Source organism: Lynx canadensis, chromosome B1 (assembly GCF_007474595.2).
Source record: "Lynx canadensis isolate LIC74 chromosome B1, mLynCan4.pri.v2, whole genome shotgun sequence".
In the NCBI taxonomy this organism is placed as follows: domain Eukaryota; kingdom Metazoa; phylum Chordata; class Mammalia; order Carnivora; family Felidae; genus Lynx; species Lynx canadensis.
Genome location: NC_044306.2, coordinates 82,083,870 through 82,103,495, shown reverse-complemented (window position 1 = coordinate 82,103,495; position 19,626 = coordinate 82,083,870). Strand labels below are relative to the sequence as shown.

At 34.5% G+C, this 19,626-nt stretch overlaps 1 protein-coding gene across 1 annotated transcript in view; it reads left to right on the top strand.

The window, feature by feature from the left end:
- The window catches only part of ABCE1 (ATP binding cassette subfamily E member 1), a 31,211-nt gene extending 12,135 nt beyond the window's left edge, over positions 1-19,076 (top strand). The window contains exons 6-18 of the mRNA XM_030312994.1: positions 355-492; positions 635-704; positions 954-1,050; positions 1,948-2,037; positions 7,443-7,564; positions 10,250-10,471; positions 11,459-11,518; positions 11,616-11,674; positions 14,033-14,143; positions 14,228-14,370; positions 14,495-14,617; positions 16,015-16,126; positions 17,436-19,076. Of these exons, the coding sequence (XP_030168854.1) occupies positions 355-492; positions 635-704; positions 954-1,050; positions 1,948-2,037; positions 7,443-7,564; positions 10,250-10,471; positions 11,459-11,518; positions 11,616-11,674; positions 14,033-14,143; positions 14,228-14,370; positions 14,495-14,617; positions 16,015-16,126; positions 17,436-17,483 (1,395 nt within the window). The 3' untranslated portion in view covers positions 17,484-19,076. The remainder of the gene's footprint in view (positions 1-354; positions 493-634; positions 705-953; positions 1,051-1,947; positions 2,038-7,442; positions 7,565-10,249; positions 10,472-11,458; positions 11,519-11,615; positions 11,675-14,032; positions 14,144-14,227; positions 14,371-14,494; positions 14,618-16,014; positions 16,127-17,435) is intronic.
- The last annotated feature ends 550 nt before the right edge of the window (positions 19,077-19,626 follow it).

Genomic DNA, 19,626 nt, shown 5'->3' with positions numbered 1-19,626 from the left:
AGGGTTAGGGGTCATGACCCCCCCTCCACACACAGTCAAAAATCTGTGTATGACTTTTGACTCCCCAAAACTTAACTGTTAATACCCTTTGGTTGACCAGAAGCCTTACACCAGTAACATAAATAGTTACCTATCTTGTACATGTATTATATACTATAGTCTTAAGGTAAAGCAAGCTAGAGAAAAGAAGATGTTATCAATATTAAGTAAGTCATAAGGAAGAGAAAATAGATTTATGGTACTTTATTATAGATATCAAAAAAAATTCACCCATGTTGTTCAGGAGTCAACTGTGTAATAGTCCTCTTTTTTGCATTATTATGTATTATTAAATTCAGATAATTATATTTCTAGGATCCACCTGATTGGCAAGAAATTTTGACTTACTTCCGTGGATCCGAATTGCAGAATTACTTTACCAAGATTCTAGAAGATGACCTAAAAGCCATTATCAAACCTCAGTATGTAGACCAGATTCCCAAGGCTGCAAAGGTCAGTTGCTCTTTAGGAGGAATTTATGTATTTTAGGTATCTGTGGAGGTATAAAATATGTATCAAACTAAACTTATTTTGCTTTGTAACTTTTTAACATTGAAGGAAAATAGTAGTAACTATTTCTGATGTATTATGATAGGGGACAGTGGGATCTATTTTGGACCGAAAGGATGAAACAAAGACACAAGCAATTGTATGTCAACAGCTTGGTAAGAGTTTGTTTTGTGTTCATGCTTTAATAGGCCCTGAACTTAACTCATAAAGATAGATACTTATCATATAGATTACTGAAATACAGGGGAAAATCTCTGGGAATTGTTGTATTCACTTTTTACATTAACAGTTTTCAACTGAAATATCATTCATACCCAGAATGATGTGCGATATATACATTTTGCCTAGAAGAGGTAAAAGAAAACTTAACAACATTGAACACAATGCCTCTATATTCTTTGTAGATTTAACCCATCTAAAAGAACGAAATGTTGAAGATCTTTCAGGAGGAGAGTTGCAGAGATTTGCTTGTGCTGTCGTTTGCATACAGAAGGCTGATATGTAGGTTGCTTTGCAAATTTTGTACGTCTTAATCTTTATTTTAGAGTTTTTATTTGTAATACCATTAAGGCATTGCTTTTGAGAGAAGTTAACAGAAATAGTATCTAAGGTTCTGCTTTTGAGCTAAGATGTTGAAACATTTATGCATCCATTGCCATTCCCTGTTATTCCCAAAGGGGGAGAGTAACTCATTTATTTAGATAAGTACTGCACAATTTATGGGTTACAGTGCTGTTTAATATGATCAGTTGCATATTACATAAACTCTGTACATAAAAGGATATTTTTTTAAACTTAAGCTCTCCAACCAGGCCAGCAAGGTTTTTAAATACCTCAAGTAAAACAGGTCTTTTAGATTACCCTAAATCAGGGTGGCATGTCATGTGAGAGAGAAAAGGGAAGAAGGAGTTTCCTTCCTACCTTCTAGTGCCTCTCTTTTCCCAGATATATTGCTCCCACCTTTTTCTACATTCCTACTCTGACATGCAGTGCAGGCTAGCCCTTTTCCACAAAGTGTTCTATAATTCTGTGCGGTGCCCTCCTTTTCAAAAACTCATTTGCTTTAATGCAATGGACTTTAATCAAGAGCAAAGCTGTCTGAATTACTTCAGACTTTATCAGAATATTTTTTCATGAGGCAATAACACTTTGTACATTAGCTTAATCAGAGTCTCCCCAGGCTTGATAATGCAGCCCTGCTTTTGCAGTTTTTTTTCTTTCTACTTCTGAACAGAATACAAAAGTTCTTACTCTTACGCAGTGGACTCCTCATTGGTGTAAGAGAGTATGGTTGTTGTTAAATCAGAAACTATATTACAGAGCTTTAAAATATCATGTAAGATAGAATTATATCCTATTTGCCTTACAAATCATTGTGTTTGCTTTTCTTTCTCATAGTTTCATGTTTGATGAACCTTCTAGTTACCTAGATGTCAAGCAGCGTTTAAAGGCTGCTATCACTATACGATCTCTCATAAATCCAGATAGGTGAGTATAGATTGGTATGTCTGTCTTATTTTGTTTGGGGAGTTATACAGATTTCTAAAGATTAAACACTGGGGCCATCAATGTCATATGTATGTATGTTTTCTATCAGTTATTTAGAGCCACCACTGGTATTTACCTTCCTCTATCTAGAACAGATGTTCTTTATGCAAGACTTATTTACTACCTGCTATTTAATGCCTGTCTCCAGAGAGCGTAGGAATACTTTGGAATGATTTGAAAGTTCTGGCATCTGTGTATGGATTTCTGGGAGGCAGATTCTTAGCTTTTACCAGATTCTCAAATGAATATGTCACTCAAACACACACAAAATTTACAACATTATAAGGATCACCACAGTAACTCTGGTTATTTAGGGTCTTACTGAACTCCATAGTTCTTAATAACCTGTTAAGTAATCACAGCACCTTGTAGTTATGGGATACTTTTGTAATTTTCAGTTTTTAAATCCATTCTCTCATTTGAGCCTCATAGCAGTCTTGTGTGTTAGACTCTTTGGTAGTATTCCCATTTTGTAGATGAGGAAGATTAAGGTCAGATAAGGTAGTTATTTGTTCTAGGTTACAAATTTACTACATGGCAAAACTGTGGGATTTTTTTCTGTGTAGTATTTTTTGTGCCTCTCATTAATGACTAATTTAATCTCCAGCTATTACAGAATGCAAGAGAAATCCCTAGGGATCAAAAACCAAAGAACTATAAATTACAAAGAAGAGACTAGAATATGGCTAGAATATGGAATCGAAATTTAGATAATCGGGATAATCTTCTTCACAGTAAGAAAGTAACATACAAAGAGGGTCTCAGAATCTTTAGTCCTGTCCTATGGTACCTAGCAGAAGCAAATATAAAATCACTTTGCAGGGATATGCCCTCAACCCTGGTCACAGGATTCCTACAAGTAAAGACTCATGAGCTAAAAATGATTAAGAGGAAAGCATCTGCAAAGGAGGCAGTAGACACAACAGACAACAGGATTAGACCTTCAAGGAGGTCAGGTGACATTCTCAAACTATAAAATAGTTGTATCTAAAATACACCCCACAGGTGCCCCCAAGTGGCTCAGTCGGTTAAGTGTCTGAATCTTGATCTCCGCTCAAGTCATAATCTCACAGTTTGTGAGTTTGAGCCCCGCCTCAGGCTTTGCACTGACAGCACGGAGCCTGCTTAGAATTCTCTCTCCTTCTGTCTCTGCCTCTAACCCTCCTCCTGCACGTGCACGCTGTCTCTCACATTCTCAAATAAACTTTAAAAAAAATAATAAAATACAAACATAAAAAAGGATACAAAACCCTAAGAATATGGTACCAGAAAAAGGCAATAGGTAAATGTTCAAAAAACTCAGATTTAGAAATTGAAAGTATAGCTGTGACATAAAAAATTCAATGGACAGAGGCACCTGGCTGGCTCAGTCGGTGGAGCATGCAACTGTATCTCAGGGTTGTAAGTTCCAGCCCCATGTTGGGTGTAGAGATTACTTAAAAAGAAAATCTTTAAAAAATTTTTTTAATGTTTATTTTTGAGAAACAGATTCCAAGGCAGGCTCCAGGCTCTGAGCTGTCAACAGAGCCCAATGCGGGGCTCAAACCCACAAATGGTGAGATTGTAAACTGAGCCAAAGTCAGACGCTCAACTCACTGAGCCACCCAGGTGCCCCCAAAATAAAATCTTTAAAAAAAAAAAAAAAACTCACTGGGGTGCCTGGGTGGCTCAGTCATTTGAGCATTGGACTTCAACTGAGGTCACGATCTTGTGGTTTGTGAGTTTGAGCCTTGCATCAGGCTCACTGCTGTCAGTGCAGAGCCCACTTTGGATCCTCTCTGACCCCTCTTTCTCTGCCTCTCCTGCTCTCTGTCTCTCCCCCCACTCATGTGCTTTCTTTCAAAAATGAGTAAACGTTTAAAAAAATACAAAAAAAAAAAAAAAAACCTAAATGCATAGATTAGACAGGTTAGGGATAACAGAAAAGACTGTTAGAAACCCAAAAAGTTGATCTGTGCAAATTACCAGAATACAACAGAGAATGAGATTGAACTCAGATTGAGTTCAGAAAGGAGGGTTAGAGAATGGAATGAAAAGGACTGTTTACATATATCTGAATAGGAGTTTGAAAAATGAAGCCATGAAAAAGATCGTGGCTGAGAATTTTTCAGAATTGAAAAATTTGACTCTCTAGATTCAAGAAGCAAATGATCCACATACATACTTTGAAGTGAAACTTAGAATCAGTGATAAAGAGATAATCTAAATTGAGCCAAATAGTAGCTATAATTTTCACATCATACATAGGCCTGGATATTATGATAGGCTCTTTGAGGAATATAAGAATATAAGATACAGTCCCGGTATTCAAGGATTTATCAATCTGGTAAAGAAAAGAACATACAAGTAGTCAAGTCAGTAGTTTTCAACCTTAGCCCTTTTATGAAATATTTTTATATTTATTTATTATGAAAGTCATAGCTCATACCTACTTTCACACATAATTTTTTAAAATATCAAATAATGTCCTAACCATAATAAAAAGGAGAACTAAAAAGATACGTAATTTACAACCAGATGACATGTATCTTAATATACAAATGTTCAGGCAAATCATTACAGTCTTCTATTTTGAGAGGGCAGTAACTGTAATTATAATGTGGATAACATGTCAAAACAAATTAGATTGACAAAGTAAAGAAAATTATTTAGACATTTTCACATTCTTTGGATTCTGAAATTCTGGGATGTGTCAAGGCAGTGTTCAGTCTGTAATGCTATAAAAAGATTGGCTATCCTTTCCTTAAAAAAAAAAAAACAAAAAGCCAAGAAATAGAGGATGGATTGGAGAAAGGACACTAAATGCATGAGATTTTTTTAGAATTTGTCCTCTAAGAACATCTTCAGTTAAATTAAAAATCATGTGTAAAAACAAACAAACAAAAAAACCCAACTGTAATCCAAAATTAATTGTAGGAGTTCACAGCATAAATTTCTCATTATGCTACAGATTTGTTTCTTTCCAAACCGTTAGGAAATAGAGTGGCTGGCTCACTTAATTCTTTCTTACATTTTGGACTTCTTCATAAGCTCCATTTAAAAGTAGGGATAGCAGAATGTATGACATGGTTTTTTTCCTTCTTTTCAAAGCAAATTAAAAGCCACTAGATGGGCGCCTGGGTGGCTCAGTCGGTTAAGCATCTGACTCTTGGTTTCAGCTCAGATCTCTCAGGTTTCAGTTTCGTGGGTTCAAGCCCCACAACGGGCTCTGTGCTCTCTCTCTAAATAAACTTAAAAAAAAATTTTTTTTAAAGCCACTAGGTAATACTATGCTGCCTTACATGGTATCTAGAAGGCTTTAATGGTAAGAAATAGACAGTTAGTCCAGATAATGGAACATTGCCAAAAAAACACCAAGGCAGGATGAGTACTGGCTCACTTGGGTGATTTGCCATTTTTATTGATGCTTCTTACTACCAATGTGGTAGTAAACATTTGCTCTTAATATTTTCTTTTCATAATTAAACATGCCCCCATTTTCTTTTTCATTCCTCTTACTATCTGATACCTAGATTGCTATGGGAGTTTCCTTAAAAAAAGCCAGTGGTTCTTTCTTCTTGACAGATTAATCTTTCTGAAATGTTTTTTCTTACCGTTCTCTTATTCTAGAACTGTGCTATACCTTCTAGTCATGTTACTGTTTTAATTGAAATTAAAAATTCATTCCTTCAGTCAGTCTACCCACATTCCACATGCTGCACATAGGGAATATTTTCATAACCATAGAAAGTTTTACTGGACAATGTTGTTTAAGAACCTAACTATTTTGCCCCATTGCCAATTAGCAGAAGTCCAAAATCTTCATTACCCAACAACTTTATTAAACAGCTCTTTGGTACATAGCACAAGACTAAAAATCATAGAGGTGCTAAAATGTATTATATAGTCTGACTTCACACAATTTAGGGACAAGTTGCCGAGGTCCTCAATAATAAATAAAAATAAGAAATAAATAAAAATAATAAAAAATAAAAATCCAAATATCAGTTCAGAGTTACAGGGGGTCAGGAGTTGGGGAAAGAAAGCTCATTTGCGTAATATCAAGGGGACCCTACAGAAGGTAGGATTTGTGATGGACCTTAAAGGATTGAGTAAGATTTCAGCAGGTGAGGATTTAGACAGGAGAACATTCAGGAGAAGGAATAACTCTTAGACACACAGAAGTGGAAAAGTGGATTATTCAGGAAACAATGAAAGATCCATTTTTCAGTGTGCCTTATATGTACATGGGGAAAAATAATAGCTGAAGTTTTGGAGAGTTTTGAAACAAAGTCTTAGGACATTAATTTGTTTTATTTGCAACTGAGAGCCATATCTGGGAACCTGAAAAGAGTGAGGTTTGTTAAAAGTTTATAGAAATGTTGAAAGAAATGTGAGAGCCTGAACTAGAATTTAGAAAAAAGAAAAGGATGAAATAAATGCACAAGACATCGTTGAGAAAGAGTTGACAGACTTGACAATTTAAACAGTATGTTAGGAATAAGGTTAGTCCTATTTTATGAGAATGATGATTGCATTAATATAAATATGGAGAATTTTTATTTGTACAGGAAACATAAGTTGGAATTTGAAGTGTCTGTAGGACATTGCTTTTTTTAACATTTTGAACTAACTTGAATAGGAATAAAGTGCTGCATAAAAGTGTCATGACCATTATTTACCTGATAGTTTGTATGCCAGCAATACTTTTTTCTTACCACTTCAAAAGTCACGTCAGATACTGTCCCACTTACAGAGTGCTCCAGTACACACTAACCTATTTCCTTGGCCTTCACTGGATTTTATATCTAGAGAACATGTGTAGCTGTGTAGTTTTTTTTTGTTTTTTCGGGGTTTTTTGGTTATGTTTCATGTCTATTCCTTGTCTTCTCCAGCTAACTTGGAAGTTCTCAGGTTAAGCATTCTGTCATATTCTCTGTATTCCCCTACCACAGCTAACAGATGGGACAGGACAACTGTAAGGGCTTATTAACGTGCAAGATGAATAGCATAATAAACAGTTTAAGCTACATCAGATTTAAATCTATTGTAATTGTGTCTTTGTAAAGTTTATTTAAAAATGTGGGGGTTTTTTGGCAAAACACACTTATTTCATGTCTCCATAGACTGTTTCATACTAACTTTTTTTTTAGTTTAGGAAAACAATTTGAAATAGGAAGACTGATAGAGTCTTATTTAATGTCTTACGGCTTTGGTTTAGTATGGTCTTTACATTTAATTTTTTTAACATATCTGTTTTCCTGGAATTTATACTGTTCTGTGTAAGAGTTTAAATTGTAATTAAATATAATTTTATTTTATATGTTATGTTACATTTAAAAATAAAAATCTGTATTGATTTGCAGATATATCATTGTGGTGGAGCATGATCTAAGTGTATTAGACTATCTCTCGGACTTCATCTGCTGTTTATATGGCGTACCAAGTGCTTACGGTGTTGTCACTATGCCTTTTAGTGTAAGAGAAGGTAACTTGAAAAACTATTTCCACATTGCTGTATTATTTCACTCTAATGCTTAGAAAATGTATTGTTGATATTCAGCAGTTACGTGTTGCTCTAATATTTATCCAAAACTCCAGTCTTAATGGAAGTTAATCACTCAACAATGTATATATAAGGTTATGTACATTGTTTGTTATTCAAAACTTTCTTTTTGGAGAATTTTCTATTGCAATGGGTAGAAATGCTGTATCAGTTTCACTGTTTGCTATCTTAAAAGTTTTTATTATATTTTGGCTTCTACAACTTCTAGTATTTATCATCTTCAGCTTTATCTTTGAAAGGCCAAAACCAGTAGTGAAACTCTTAATTAGTGCTCATCTTGTTCCCATTTTTCAAATTTTTCTATAATCTGTGTCTTAAGTTTGTAGAACTTAAGACTGTCTAGAAGTCTAATAAGATAGTAAGTGTATTAAATTAAAACAAGATAGTGTCATATAGTTTAATGAGTAACTAGATAGAAGCCTAATAAAATAGCTTAGTAAGCCTATTTTCATTTATTCCTTCTACTGTCAGGAAAGAGGGACTCTATGGTGTCTCTTTTCTGTGTCTCTTCTCCACCTAAGCAAGTTAGGCAAAACTAAAAACTAACCTACTACTAAGTGGCTCCTGAAACAAATATCAGTGCATTCTCCACCTAGTATGCCTTTTTCTTTTTAATTTCTTTGCCATTTCCTACCACTGATTTCTTTCTCCTCTTTTCTTTATATTTCATCTTTTCAGCTGTGCCTTCAACTGACAAAAAGACTACCTAGTTCATAGTTTGAAAAAATTCCTATTTTATAAGAATAATTATTCATGTAGTCTTGTATGTAGATGCCTAGGTTAGGCAGGCTCCTTTTTAAAACAATCTCTTCAAGAATAATTTTTGAGATACGTAAGTACTTATCTGCTTGTACCTTTGAGATAAACAGATGCATATGTTCAGGAAAAAATTTGTGAGATTGCTTAATTTTCTTTCCAATAGTCTTAAGAGATGATATCAGAAAGTTATTAATTTTTTATTCTCCTCAATTAGCAAGTATTTATTATCTATTCTATACCTTGTAGTAGGTCCAGAATTGCATTGATAATGAAGTAGGTTCCTGGCATTCACTCTTCACAATTGTAGTTATAAATGCCTTGTCTAAAAGCTATGCCTTTTTTTTTTTTTTTTAAGTTGTTTGTTTTGTTTTCAGAGAGAGCGAGCCAGGGAGGGGCAGACAGAGAGGGAGAGACAGAATCCCAAGCAGGCTCCGCACTGTCAGTACAGAGCCAGATGCCGGGCTCGATCTCACAAACCATGAGATCATGACCTGAGCCAAAACCAAGAGTCGCATGCTTAACTGACTGAGCCACCCAGGTGCCCCTAAAAGCTATTCCATTTAAGAAATGGTTCCTGCTGAAGCTTTTAATGTGCCTCGTTTGTTAAAACAATTCTAGTAAACTTTCCTTCTTTCTGCTTTAATATACTGAAATTAATGTCATACATAACGTAAAAGCTCTCTTTGAGCTCTAAAGATAGTTATAGCTTAGACTCAGTTTTAGATTGACAAGTTTTACAGTAGAAATGGAAAGGCTGGTTTTTTAATGTCTCTTTGCACACAATTTTCTGAGTCTTCCATTTCCTTACCTGATAAATTAGGCATTTGGAATCAGTGGCTACTAAGGTTTCCGTCAAGTCTATGTTCCTTTCTAACTTTTGGTTTTAATTTTTTTAACCTCACATTTATAATTTTTAAAGAGTTTTATGATCAAAAAATACTAATTTTGGCAGGATGAATTTATTCTTTCAGCAAATATTGAACACCTGTGTTCTAGGTGGAGGCTGTAGTCCCCCAGATAGGGCTCTGAGTTCCAGATGAGATGAATAACATCCTCAAGCTTTCTTTCGAGACCTTCCAGACTTGAGCTACTATCTTTCTTTTATTTTAAATATAGGAATCACTGAAAATAGATCTTTGCATTTTTCCCATGTAATCCACTTTTTCATTTCTGTGTCTGCCATTGCACATCTTCACAGTTTTAATATGGAGGGATTCTCGTGCACAATATGTTAGTTTTCTTTCAGTCACTAAAAAATGTTTAGATAATGGTGTATATTTTTGTACAGTGAAGCCAAAAAAAATGTTAAATGAAGTTCATTATTATAAATGTGTTGCAAACCTGTAAAATTAATCTGAAAACATGTAGTATTTTAGAACTTCAGCTTATGGTATCTAGATCTCATGTGAAAATGCATATTCATAACTTGTTTATTTAAAAAATTATTCTCCAGACTGCATTATTTTATGTCAGTCTATGAAAATACTCCCATTTTTTACTTGTCATTTTTTGAGAAAAATCACAAGTTTTGATTTAAAAAAAACAGAAACGGCACCATATTCTTTTGCACAAAACCTGATGGGGAAGAAAATCTTATATAAAAATCACATCATTAGTGAAAAGATACTCTTTGTATATATATGCTTAAGTTTTTTAAACTTGTATCAAATACATAAGACACCCTGTTGTCACTGCATGTTACCACAAATTCACAGATATTTGAAATCTGTGCTTAGATTGCTCCCAGGAGAGCCTAGGATTTTGGGTTTTATATGATAATTTCTTGCTGTGGAAAAGATTAGTCTTTAAATGACCTTCACTAATCTTTTGTCAATGACTTTCCAACAGGCATAAACATTTTTTTGGATGGCTACGTTCCAACAGAAAACTTGAGATTCAGAGATGCATCACTTGTTTTTAAAGTGGCTGAGACAGCAAATGAAGAAGAAGTTAAAAAGATGTGTATGTATAAATATCCTGGAATGAAGAAGAAAATGGGAGAGTTTGAGCTAGCAATTGTAGCTGGAGAGTTTACAGATTCTGAAATCATGGTGATGCTGGGGGAGAATGGTAAGTTTTCCTTACTTTGTGATATTTGGAAGTCTGTTCTGTTTATCCAGTTACTTTGTTTCAGCTACTCCATGAAAAATTTTGACTCAGTTGTAAGTGGGAGCTAGACTGAATCCATACATTTCTCAGTGTAGTTCACATTTTATAACATTGTATGATTTAATGTCATTGCCACCCAGTCAAGTTTATATTTCATATATTTTGTTCCATAACTTTTAGTGAAAATAAGATACTTTTCCAAGCTAGTTTTTCTGTGTATAAATTATTAGGGGATTTATTCATCTTAGAAACAGATGAGGAAGGAAAGGATAAAATAATAAGGTAATTCAGAAGGAATCTAGTTTAAGATTTTTTCTTGAATTCCTCCATTTGAGCTTTTATTATTTTAAATTCAGGCTAGTCTACCTTTGTAAATAGTTGTTATTACCTGAATTTTCAATTTTAGATTACTGTCATAAATAGGGCTGTGAGTTGAATTGGAGTACCAAATGTCTGGTATTGCTTTCAAGATTGAAAAAAAAAGATTTGAATTGTATACTTATAGCTTATAAGTCTATAGAAGAGAAGTTTTCTACGACGATTTTGCCATGTATTTCAGTCTTTAGGTAATGGAAGAATTTTGAACCGGGTTGCGTTTTATGCAAATGGACTTTCACATGATGGTATCAATCATAACAATATTACATTCCTTAACAATAAATTGTATTGGTATTTAAGCTAAAAAAGTCTTTTAAAAAGTAGCCCAAAACTTGTAATGGTTACTAATAAGATTTATTAGTCTATATTCCTCTAATTAGTTTCGAATGATACTTCAGAAGCATATCATGAAAGTTTCAAGTATTTTTGTTTAGGCTTCAGAATTGAGTAGTGTCAGTGTATACCTTTAAAACTAATTTCTCAAAAAATCCAGTAGTGTACATAATGTTTTACTTTAAGTAAACATGAAGCATCTTACAAGTCTGTTTGTTATGTATATTGTGTTGGCAGGTACTGGTAAAACCACATTTATCAGAATGCTTGCTGGAAGACTTAAGCCTGATGAAGGAGGTACTGTTGCATCGTTGTGTTTTTACTTTTTCCCACATAGGAAACTTTGAAGATATGGGTAATTTTCAGTGTCTTCTTTATTTGCATTATTTTGCAGGAGAAGTACCAGTTCTCAATGTCAGTTATAAGCCACAGAAAATCAGTCCCAAATCAACTGTGAGTTATTATTCTGTTATTTGGTTATTAAAGGAAAGTTTATGCACACACACACACCTATAGCTTTAATCTTTCACTGTATCAAAATTCTCCAAATTTCTGTGTTTTACCAAAAGTGGCTAAAGAAAGAATTAAGACATAAGTCGTTGATTCATTTCCACATAACACTAGCAAGAAAATAAAAGGCCACCTACAAGATGGGCGAATACATTTGCAAATCATTTATCTAATAATACTCGTATCCAGACTCATATCCAGAATATATATAAAGAACTGTTACAACTCAGTTTAAAAACAGACAAAGGATTTGAATAGACTTTTTTTTTTTTTTTTTTTTTAAAGTAGGCTCCACACCCAGCATGAAGCCAGTGCAGTCAATCCTAAAATCAATCCCTGAGCTGAGATCAATCCCTGAGCTGAGATCAAGAGTCAAATGCTTGGTGGGGCACCTGGGTGGCTCAGTCAGATGAGTGTCCGACTTCGGCTCAGGTCATGATCTCACGCTTCTTGGGTTCGAGCCCTGCATCAGGTTCTGTGCTGCCAGCTTAGAGCCTAGAGCCAGTTTCGGATCCTGTGTCTCCCTCCCTCTCTGCCCCTCCCTCACTCGCCCTCTGTCTCAAAAGTAAATAAACATTTAAAAAAAAAAAAGAGTTAAACGCTTGAGGCGCCCAGATGGCTCAGTTGGTTGAGCATCCAACTCTTGATTTCAGCTCAAGTCATTATCCCAGGGTCGTGGGATTGAGCCCCGTGTCAGCTCTGCACTGAGTATGGAACATGCTTAAGATTCTCTCTGTCTCTCTCTCCTCCTGTCCCTCTCTCTCTCAAAAAAAAAAAAAAAGTCAACTGACTGAGCCACCCAGGCACCCCTGAATAGACATTTTTTCAAAGAAAATATTCAAATGGCTAAATAAGCACCTGAAAAGATGCTCAGTACCATTAGTCATTAGGGAAATGCAAATCAAAACTACAGTGAGATATTGCACACCCACTAGGATGACTTAAAAAGACAGTAACAAGTTTTGGTGAAGATGTGGAGAAATTGGAACCCCATACATTGCTGATGGGAATGTAAAATGGTAGAGCCACTTTAAAAAAAAAAACACCTGGCAGTTCTTAGGATTTTTTTGTTTGTTTTAGGTTCTTAACGATTAAACATAGTTACATATGAACCAACATTTCCACTCCTAAATACATACCCAGGAGAAATGAAGACCTATCTCAACACAAAAATTTGCACACAAATGTATTCATAATAGCCAAAAAGTGGAAAACAACCACAATGTCCACCAATTGTAAATGGATAAACACAATGTGCTATATCCATGAGATTGAATGTTATTTGATCATAAAAAAAAAAATTGATAAATTTTAAAATATGAACCTTGAAAACAAAGTTAACCTTTTGTTCTGCAAGTATTGTAGTGAACTTCTTAACTATGGTATTTGCACTCAGGACCTCAGCCTTCACTTTGTTAGGCCTATTTGAGATTGCTTAGATTTACACTAAAAGTTTTATCATTGGGGGCACCTGGGTAGCTTAGTCCAACTCTTGATTTTGGCTCAGGTCATGTCTCACGGTTCGTGAGTTTGAGCCCCACGTTGGGCTCCACACTGACAATACAGAGCCTGCTTGGGATTCTCTCTCCCTTTCTCTCTGCCCCTCCCCTGCTCACACTCGCGCTCTCAAAAATAAATACTTAAAAAAATTTTTATCGTTGGTACTTTGTATAAGCTTAGCTTTTAAGTTCTCAGACTCGGCCCTCTCCTAAAATAACAAGCACATGACATCTTTAGAAATCATCCCTATTATGCATTTTGTCTTATCTTGCTGATTGCCTAAGGGTACTTGATACCCACACTGACCTTGAGCATTATTCCTATTCTCAAATGATTTCTTAAACTTTTTAAACTTTTTCTTTTTTTTACTGTTTATTTATTTAGAGATCAAGAGCAAGCAGGGGAGGGGCAAAGAGGGAGACAGAGAATCCAAAGCAGGCTCTGTGCTTTTAGCACGGAGCCTGACCAAAGGGCTGAAACCCTCGAACCGTGAGATCATAACCTGAGCCGAAAACCAAGAGTCAGACGTTTACCTGACTGGGACACCCAGGCGCCCTATCAAATGATTTCTTTCTTGAAACAGTCATTGTTTACTACTTCAAGATTTTAAGATTGTTTTTACTTGTTGGACATGATGGGTTTCTAATAATTTTAGGACACGCCATAGATGGATGGAGAAGCATAATACTATCATATCTGTGGGTGGTAAATTGATATACTTTTGCTCTGGAGCTTAACTTGGTGAAGATACATAGAGGAGTTCTGTACTGAAAATTCCAATACTTTTTTCACTAAAAACAGGGAAGTGTTCGACAGTTACTACATGAAAAAATAAGAGATGCATACACTCATCCACAGTTTGTGACTGATGTGATGAAGCCTCTGCAAATTGAAAACATCATCGATCAAGAAGTATGTATTTTGATTCTTATTATGTTATTATTTTAAGCTTTGGGTGTCTCTGTGTGGTTTGCTAAACTTTTTTTCTCCAAATAGGTGCAGACGTTATCTGGTGGTGAACTGCAGCGAGTAGCTTTAGCTCTTTGTTTGGGCAAACCGGCTGATGTCTATTTAATTGATGAACCATCTGCATATTTGGATTCTGAGCAAAGATTGATGGCAGCTCGAGTTGTCAAACGGTAATGTCCTGCCACTAAGAGTATTACTTTTAGTTAATGTGCACTGGCATACAACGGTGCTTAATATACATTTGAATATTTGATCATGTAAAACTGGAAACATGTTCAAAATCGTGTATTTTAGTTTCATACTCCATGCTAAGAAGACAGCCTTTGTTGTGGAACACGACTTCATTATGGCCACCTATCTAGCAGATCGAGTCATCGTCTTTGATGGTATTCCATCTAAGAACACAGTCGCAAACAGGTACAACTGTTTTCTGAAATATTCAAGCCTAATTATAAGTTCTGTTACAAAAGTATTATTCAGAATTTTCCAAGAAGCTTATAAACATTCATACCATTTTAATTTTTAAAGAAGTAGCCAGAAATTCTAAGAATGATTCTGTGACTCCCAGGATTATTCATATTGAATACTGGATGGAAGTGTTCAGACTATATAGTTCAGTTTATTCCTGACCCTAGGGAATAAGCATGCAGAGCTCTGGGCTGCTCAGCTTTTCTTGAAAGTTAACTTTTGTCTGCTTCATTATTTGGATTTTCAAAACATACTAGGATTTTGATTTTGCAGGTAATTCCCTGAAAACCATAGATGTTTTTGCATACAGCAGTTAAGGAAACAAGGTTATATGATTTGCCCAACTTACACTGCTAGTGGTAATGCTCACAGTGGACCCCAAATATCTGGTATTGATCTATAGCAGGGTCAAAATGATTTTACCTTTTCTCCTTTTTTTCTCTAATTTTTCCTTATTGGCCTGATTTAGAGCTCTTGTAATTTAGAGAAGTCTCACATTGAAATCAGTTTATGAGAAATGTCTTAGTGCTTAAAACCCTCTGTTAAGTTGAACCGTATGAAATTACTGACATTCAGCTATTTTTTACCTATAAAAAGAGCAATTTCGTGTGATTCCAATGTGTTCTCTGATTTTAGGGAAGAAAGGAGTTGCTATTTGAATAATTCATCCAAAAAATAAAAGTACTGAGCTTCTTCCCAGAATTTCTTTTCATTTTAATTTGTTCATCAATTGGGAATTCCATATTTCTTTGACAGGGCAATTTCATAGACTCTGTAAAGCTTACTTAAATAACCATCATCTGTATTTACAAAAAATGCTTATTAAAGTGTTTCACAAGTATGATGTAATTTAGTGTGATTTAAGAACTAATTTGGGTAAAAAAAGATGAATGATGCATAGAAATGGAAAAAGGAGGTACAAGTAAAATCCCTTGTGCTGTACATACTCCCTCCAGTGCCAGATTTCTGATGTGAACTTTACCTTTTCTGTTAAATTTTCTTATCTCCTATAAATGTCAGATTTGAAATTCTGTAATCTCCTAATTAATGATCTTTTGTTTTTCTATAGTAGTAACTTCCATCTTAAATGTTTCTTTTTCCAGATTAGAAACACAGGTCAAACTGGGTCTGTTTTGCACAAAATATTATAGCCAAACTAAGTACTCCAAGGAAAGACACTTCTGAACATAGAATTAATTTATAATATGCTATAATTATATACTATTATCCAGATATGATTAAGGAATTAAAACAGTGATGCTTAATATTAATACTCTTCAATCCCAAAAAGTAGTTAACTTTGGTGGGATGAATTTTAATCACAGTTGATCTTATTTTTCCTCTAGTCCTCAAACTCTTTTGGCTGGCATGAATAAGTTTTTGTCTCAGCTTGAAATTACATTCAGAAGAGATCCAAACAACTATAGGCCAAGAATAAACAAACTCAATTCAATTAAGGTATGTAGAAAAACTATCTTAAATCGTGGTTAATTTCTCATTATAAATCATTGAAAGGCATGTTTCAAATTGGAAGACTTTCATGAAAAAATTTTGTCATTTCATTAATTCTGATTCATATTTTTCTCATTTAATAGTCTGGTAGGCAGTAATTCTGATATAGTTGCTATTGCTACATGGACTCAGACCTGTTATCTCGAGTTGTACCCACTGTTGTACTGCCTGTGTTGAGTTTACTTGCCTTTTTAATATCTTCAGAAAAATTACACTAATTCACTGTTGATAGAGTTTTTACAAATGACCGGTTTCTCTTATCTATTTTTCAAGAGCACGAGAGCAACACCTGATTAAAATATTTTAAGAATCCAAGCAAACGTCTTCAATGAGCATAAAATTCTACACAATGGAAAAACATTTTGTCAGTTTAATTGGCAGCGTTTTTCATTGGTGTACATAAAATAATTGATTATGCTCCTTATAGTTGATGTAGACTATGAAACGTGTTTTTTTTTTTTTTTTTTTAGAAGATAATAATTGGTCACTTGGGGAAAAAAAGCAAATGACCTCTAAAAAAGCGTTTCTGTGTTTTTAAATACCTCCTGCAGTGCCTGCTTAAAATGCTGCTTATGCTTCATGGCCCTCTAGCCCTTGTTTTTAATACTACCATTTACTAGATTTTATTATTTTCATATTTGTACTCTAGCTTTTCCACTAAAGTGTATGACCTCTTGGAAAGCAGAGACAAAGCCAACATATACATTCTGTATTCTTAAAGAGCTAACAGTGTCTTGATGCCTTTAGGCTTCACTGTGTATTTTGTTTGGTATGATTTATCTTACTCTCTAGCCAAGATAAGGAAATTACAATTACAGTTTTAAGCCAGTCTGTAAACTGAACTGGGAAAAAAATAGTTCTGTATGAGTTCTGTGTAATAGGCAGTTCTCAAACTAGACAATGTTACCTTTTGGACTGGGAGTTTAAAGTCAGAATGATAAAAATGGAATTCAAGAGTTCAGCTGGAAATAGTATTTTATAAAGCAGAATTTTACATGCATACGTAAGGCATGTTCTATGAAGAGGCTTTGCTTGAGGATGGACCAAGGGAAGTGTTCTGGTTGTAGGGATGATTAGCAGAAGTAGTAATCCTGCCTTTGATTTAGTGGACCCACAAATGTCCAGAAGCAGACAGTGCGTGCAGAGGAGGTTGTATAGACACTTGTAAACACTGCTAAACAAGACTGGGTGAAAGACTACCCCTACGTATAGGAGAATGGTGTTGATTTTTGTTGCTTCTGTTTTATTTTTTTAGGATGTAGAACAAAAGAAGAGTGGAAACTACTTTTTCTTGGATGACTAGACTGAATCTGAGAATGTTGAGAAGCCATTTCTTAAAAGAAACATTTATTGGGAATTTTGTCATATAAAACTTGAATCAGGTTTTTAATGCCCCACATACTCTGGAGCTTGAAGTATAATTTACTTAATGTAACATCAAAAGCCAGTTGTGTTGTAAATTAGTACGAACACAGAAAATGCCACTTTTCTGTTCTTGCTAAGGCCCTTTTTGTATATAACATTCTAAAATGAAGACATTTCAAGCTATACAAATTACCTCCCAAGTTTTCATGATGTATGGGAAGATTTCAGTAGGTGTTATCATATTCGTGTACCAAATGCTGACCAGTGTTGCTCCCTTTTAAAAATCTTGAAAAAGCTTTCCGTACTTCTAGTTTGCCAAATATGCCAGTATAATGAAACTGCCCTTATTTTAAAAGCCGGTCGAAGACTCCACTAATGAAATTTGATAAATAAACATCAGGATTATATTTGTTACTTGTTTTTCAGTCTTTGCACTATGTTATCAGTGTGTTTAGACTTTCAAAGTAAAATTACTACAAAACCCCACTGTTGGAAAATGGCCATGTTCCCAACTTAGCATTGTTTACGACGTTGTTTTCGGTGTGTTTTAGCGTCAAAAATCATTTCCACACACCACCCCCATCTGCCAGAAAAAAATCCTAACTTTCCTCTGAATTACTCAGTTTCAGCATTCCATAAGATTCTATAATTCTCTCAAGTAATGTCATTCTTTAGACGTTTGTGTAATCATTGATCAAAATTTAGAAAAAGCATTCTAAAGAATATTTGCTTCCTTCAAAATATTTAGAGTTGATGCCTAAGCATCTGTGTAATTAAACTTCCACAGGTTTCTGATGGGCAGCCAAGGACAACATTACAGGCGACATTAATGCAAACGAGTCCCCAGATAGCATTGTAAAATATCTCTTGGTACCAAATATACTCATCTCCACGTTTGGATCTAGAGGACATTATCTACATCTGTTTGACTTTGGAGTTTTGGATAGTATGTAGCAAGAGCTCTAAAAACTTACTGCATCTCAAGTTCCTGAGTTTGAACAGTGGGATGTGGTGTGAAACCACTCTCAATTACACTTCTAGTGCACTGAACTGGAACTTATACTACAAGTGAGGAAAAGAGTTTACTGAAATGAATTAATGGGGCAGGTAAAAGAGGAAAATTAGAAATTACTGAACAAACTTTTAGAGCTCCTTAAAACCATAGAAGCGTTAATTAACATGCAGACAATAGAGAATGTGACTTAACTGGTCCCCTTTAGGCCTTTTAAAAATTTATGAGTAATCCATAAATACATGTTTGTTGTGAAAAATTCAAACCTACTGAAATACATGTTAATAAAATGTCCTCTCCTCACATTACCCTCCCAGAGGTTACCAGTGTTTGCATTTAATAATATATATCCTTTTATGCTTTTTCTGTGCACTTAGCTAAGTGTGAATATGTAAAGGGTTTGTTTTGTACATAAATGGGATTATACTAAAATAAGTAGTGCCTATTTTTAAGGATAGGTTAAATTTGTGAATGATTATTTCAAGTATATTGAATAAAATAAGACAAAAGCTGTTTTTACTTACTGATTCCGTATTCTGTCCTAAAGAAAACACTTGTGATAAAATAAGCACAGTTCTTTCTACGTATTGCTGACAACAGAATATGTATTAACTGTAATATTGTTTGTGTAAATGAAATTTTTTAAAATACAGATTTAGATGTTAAACTTTTATATAGCAATAGAAAAGATCTTACAGTTGCTAACAAGTTTTTCTATAAAAACCAACTCAAATACACTACCAATGCAGATGTTAGCTATTAAATTTGGAAAGATTGCTATGTCCTGATTGGAAAATCTCTCTAAATGGTGCAACAGTTCATAAATACACCATTTATTGAAAATATATAAAATATTAAAATACCAAAAGGATACTCAAGACAGTAAGCCTTTGGGAATGCGAACTTGGCTAAAGAACAGGCAAAGGAAAGGGGATATATACACATATGGCCATTACCTTTTGAACTTCATATACTGTATCAACTGTTTAGAGATCATTTAAGTTTTTAAACCTTCAATAAAGAGAGAATCTGTATTATGTTCAACCAGTGTACAGCAGTATTAACAAAA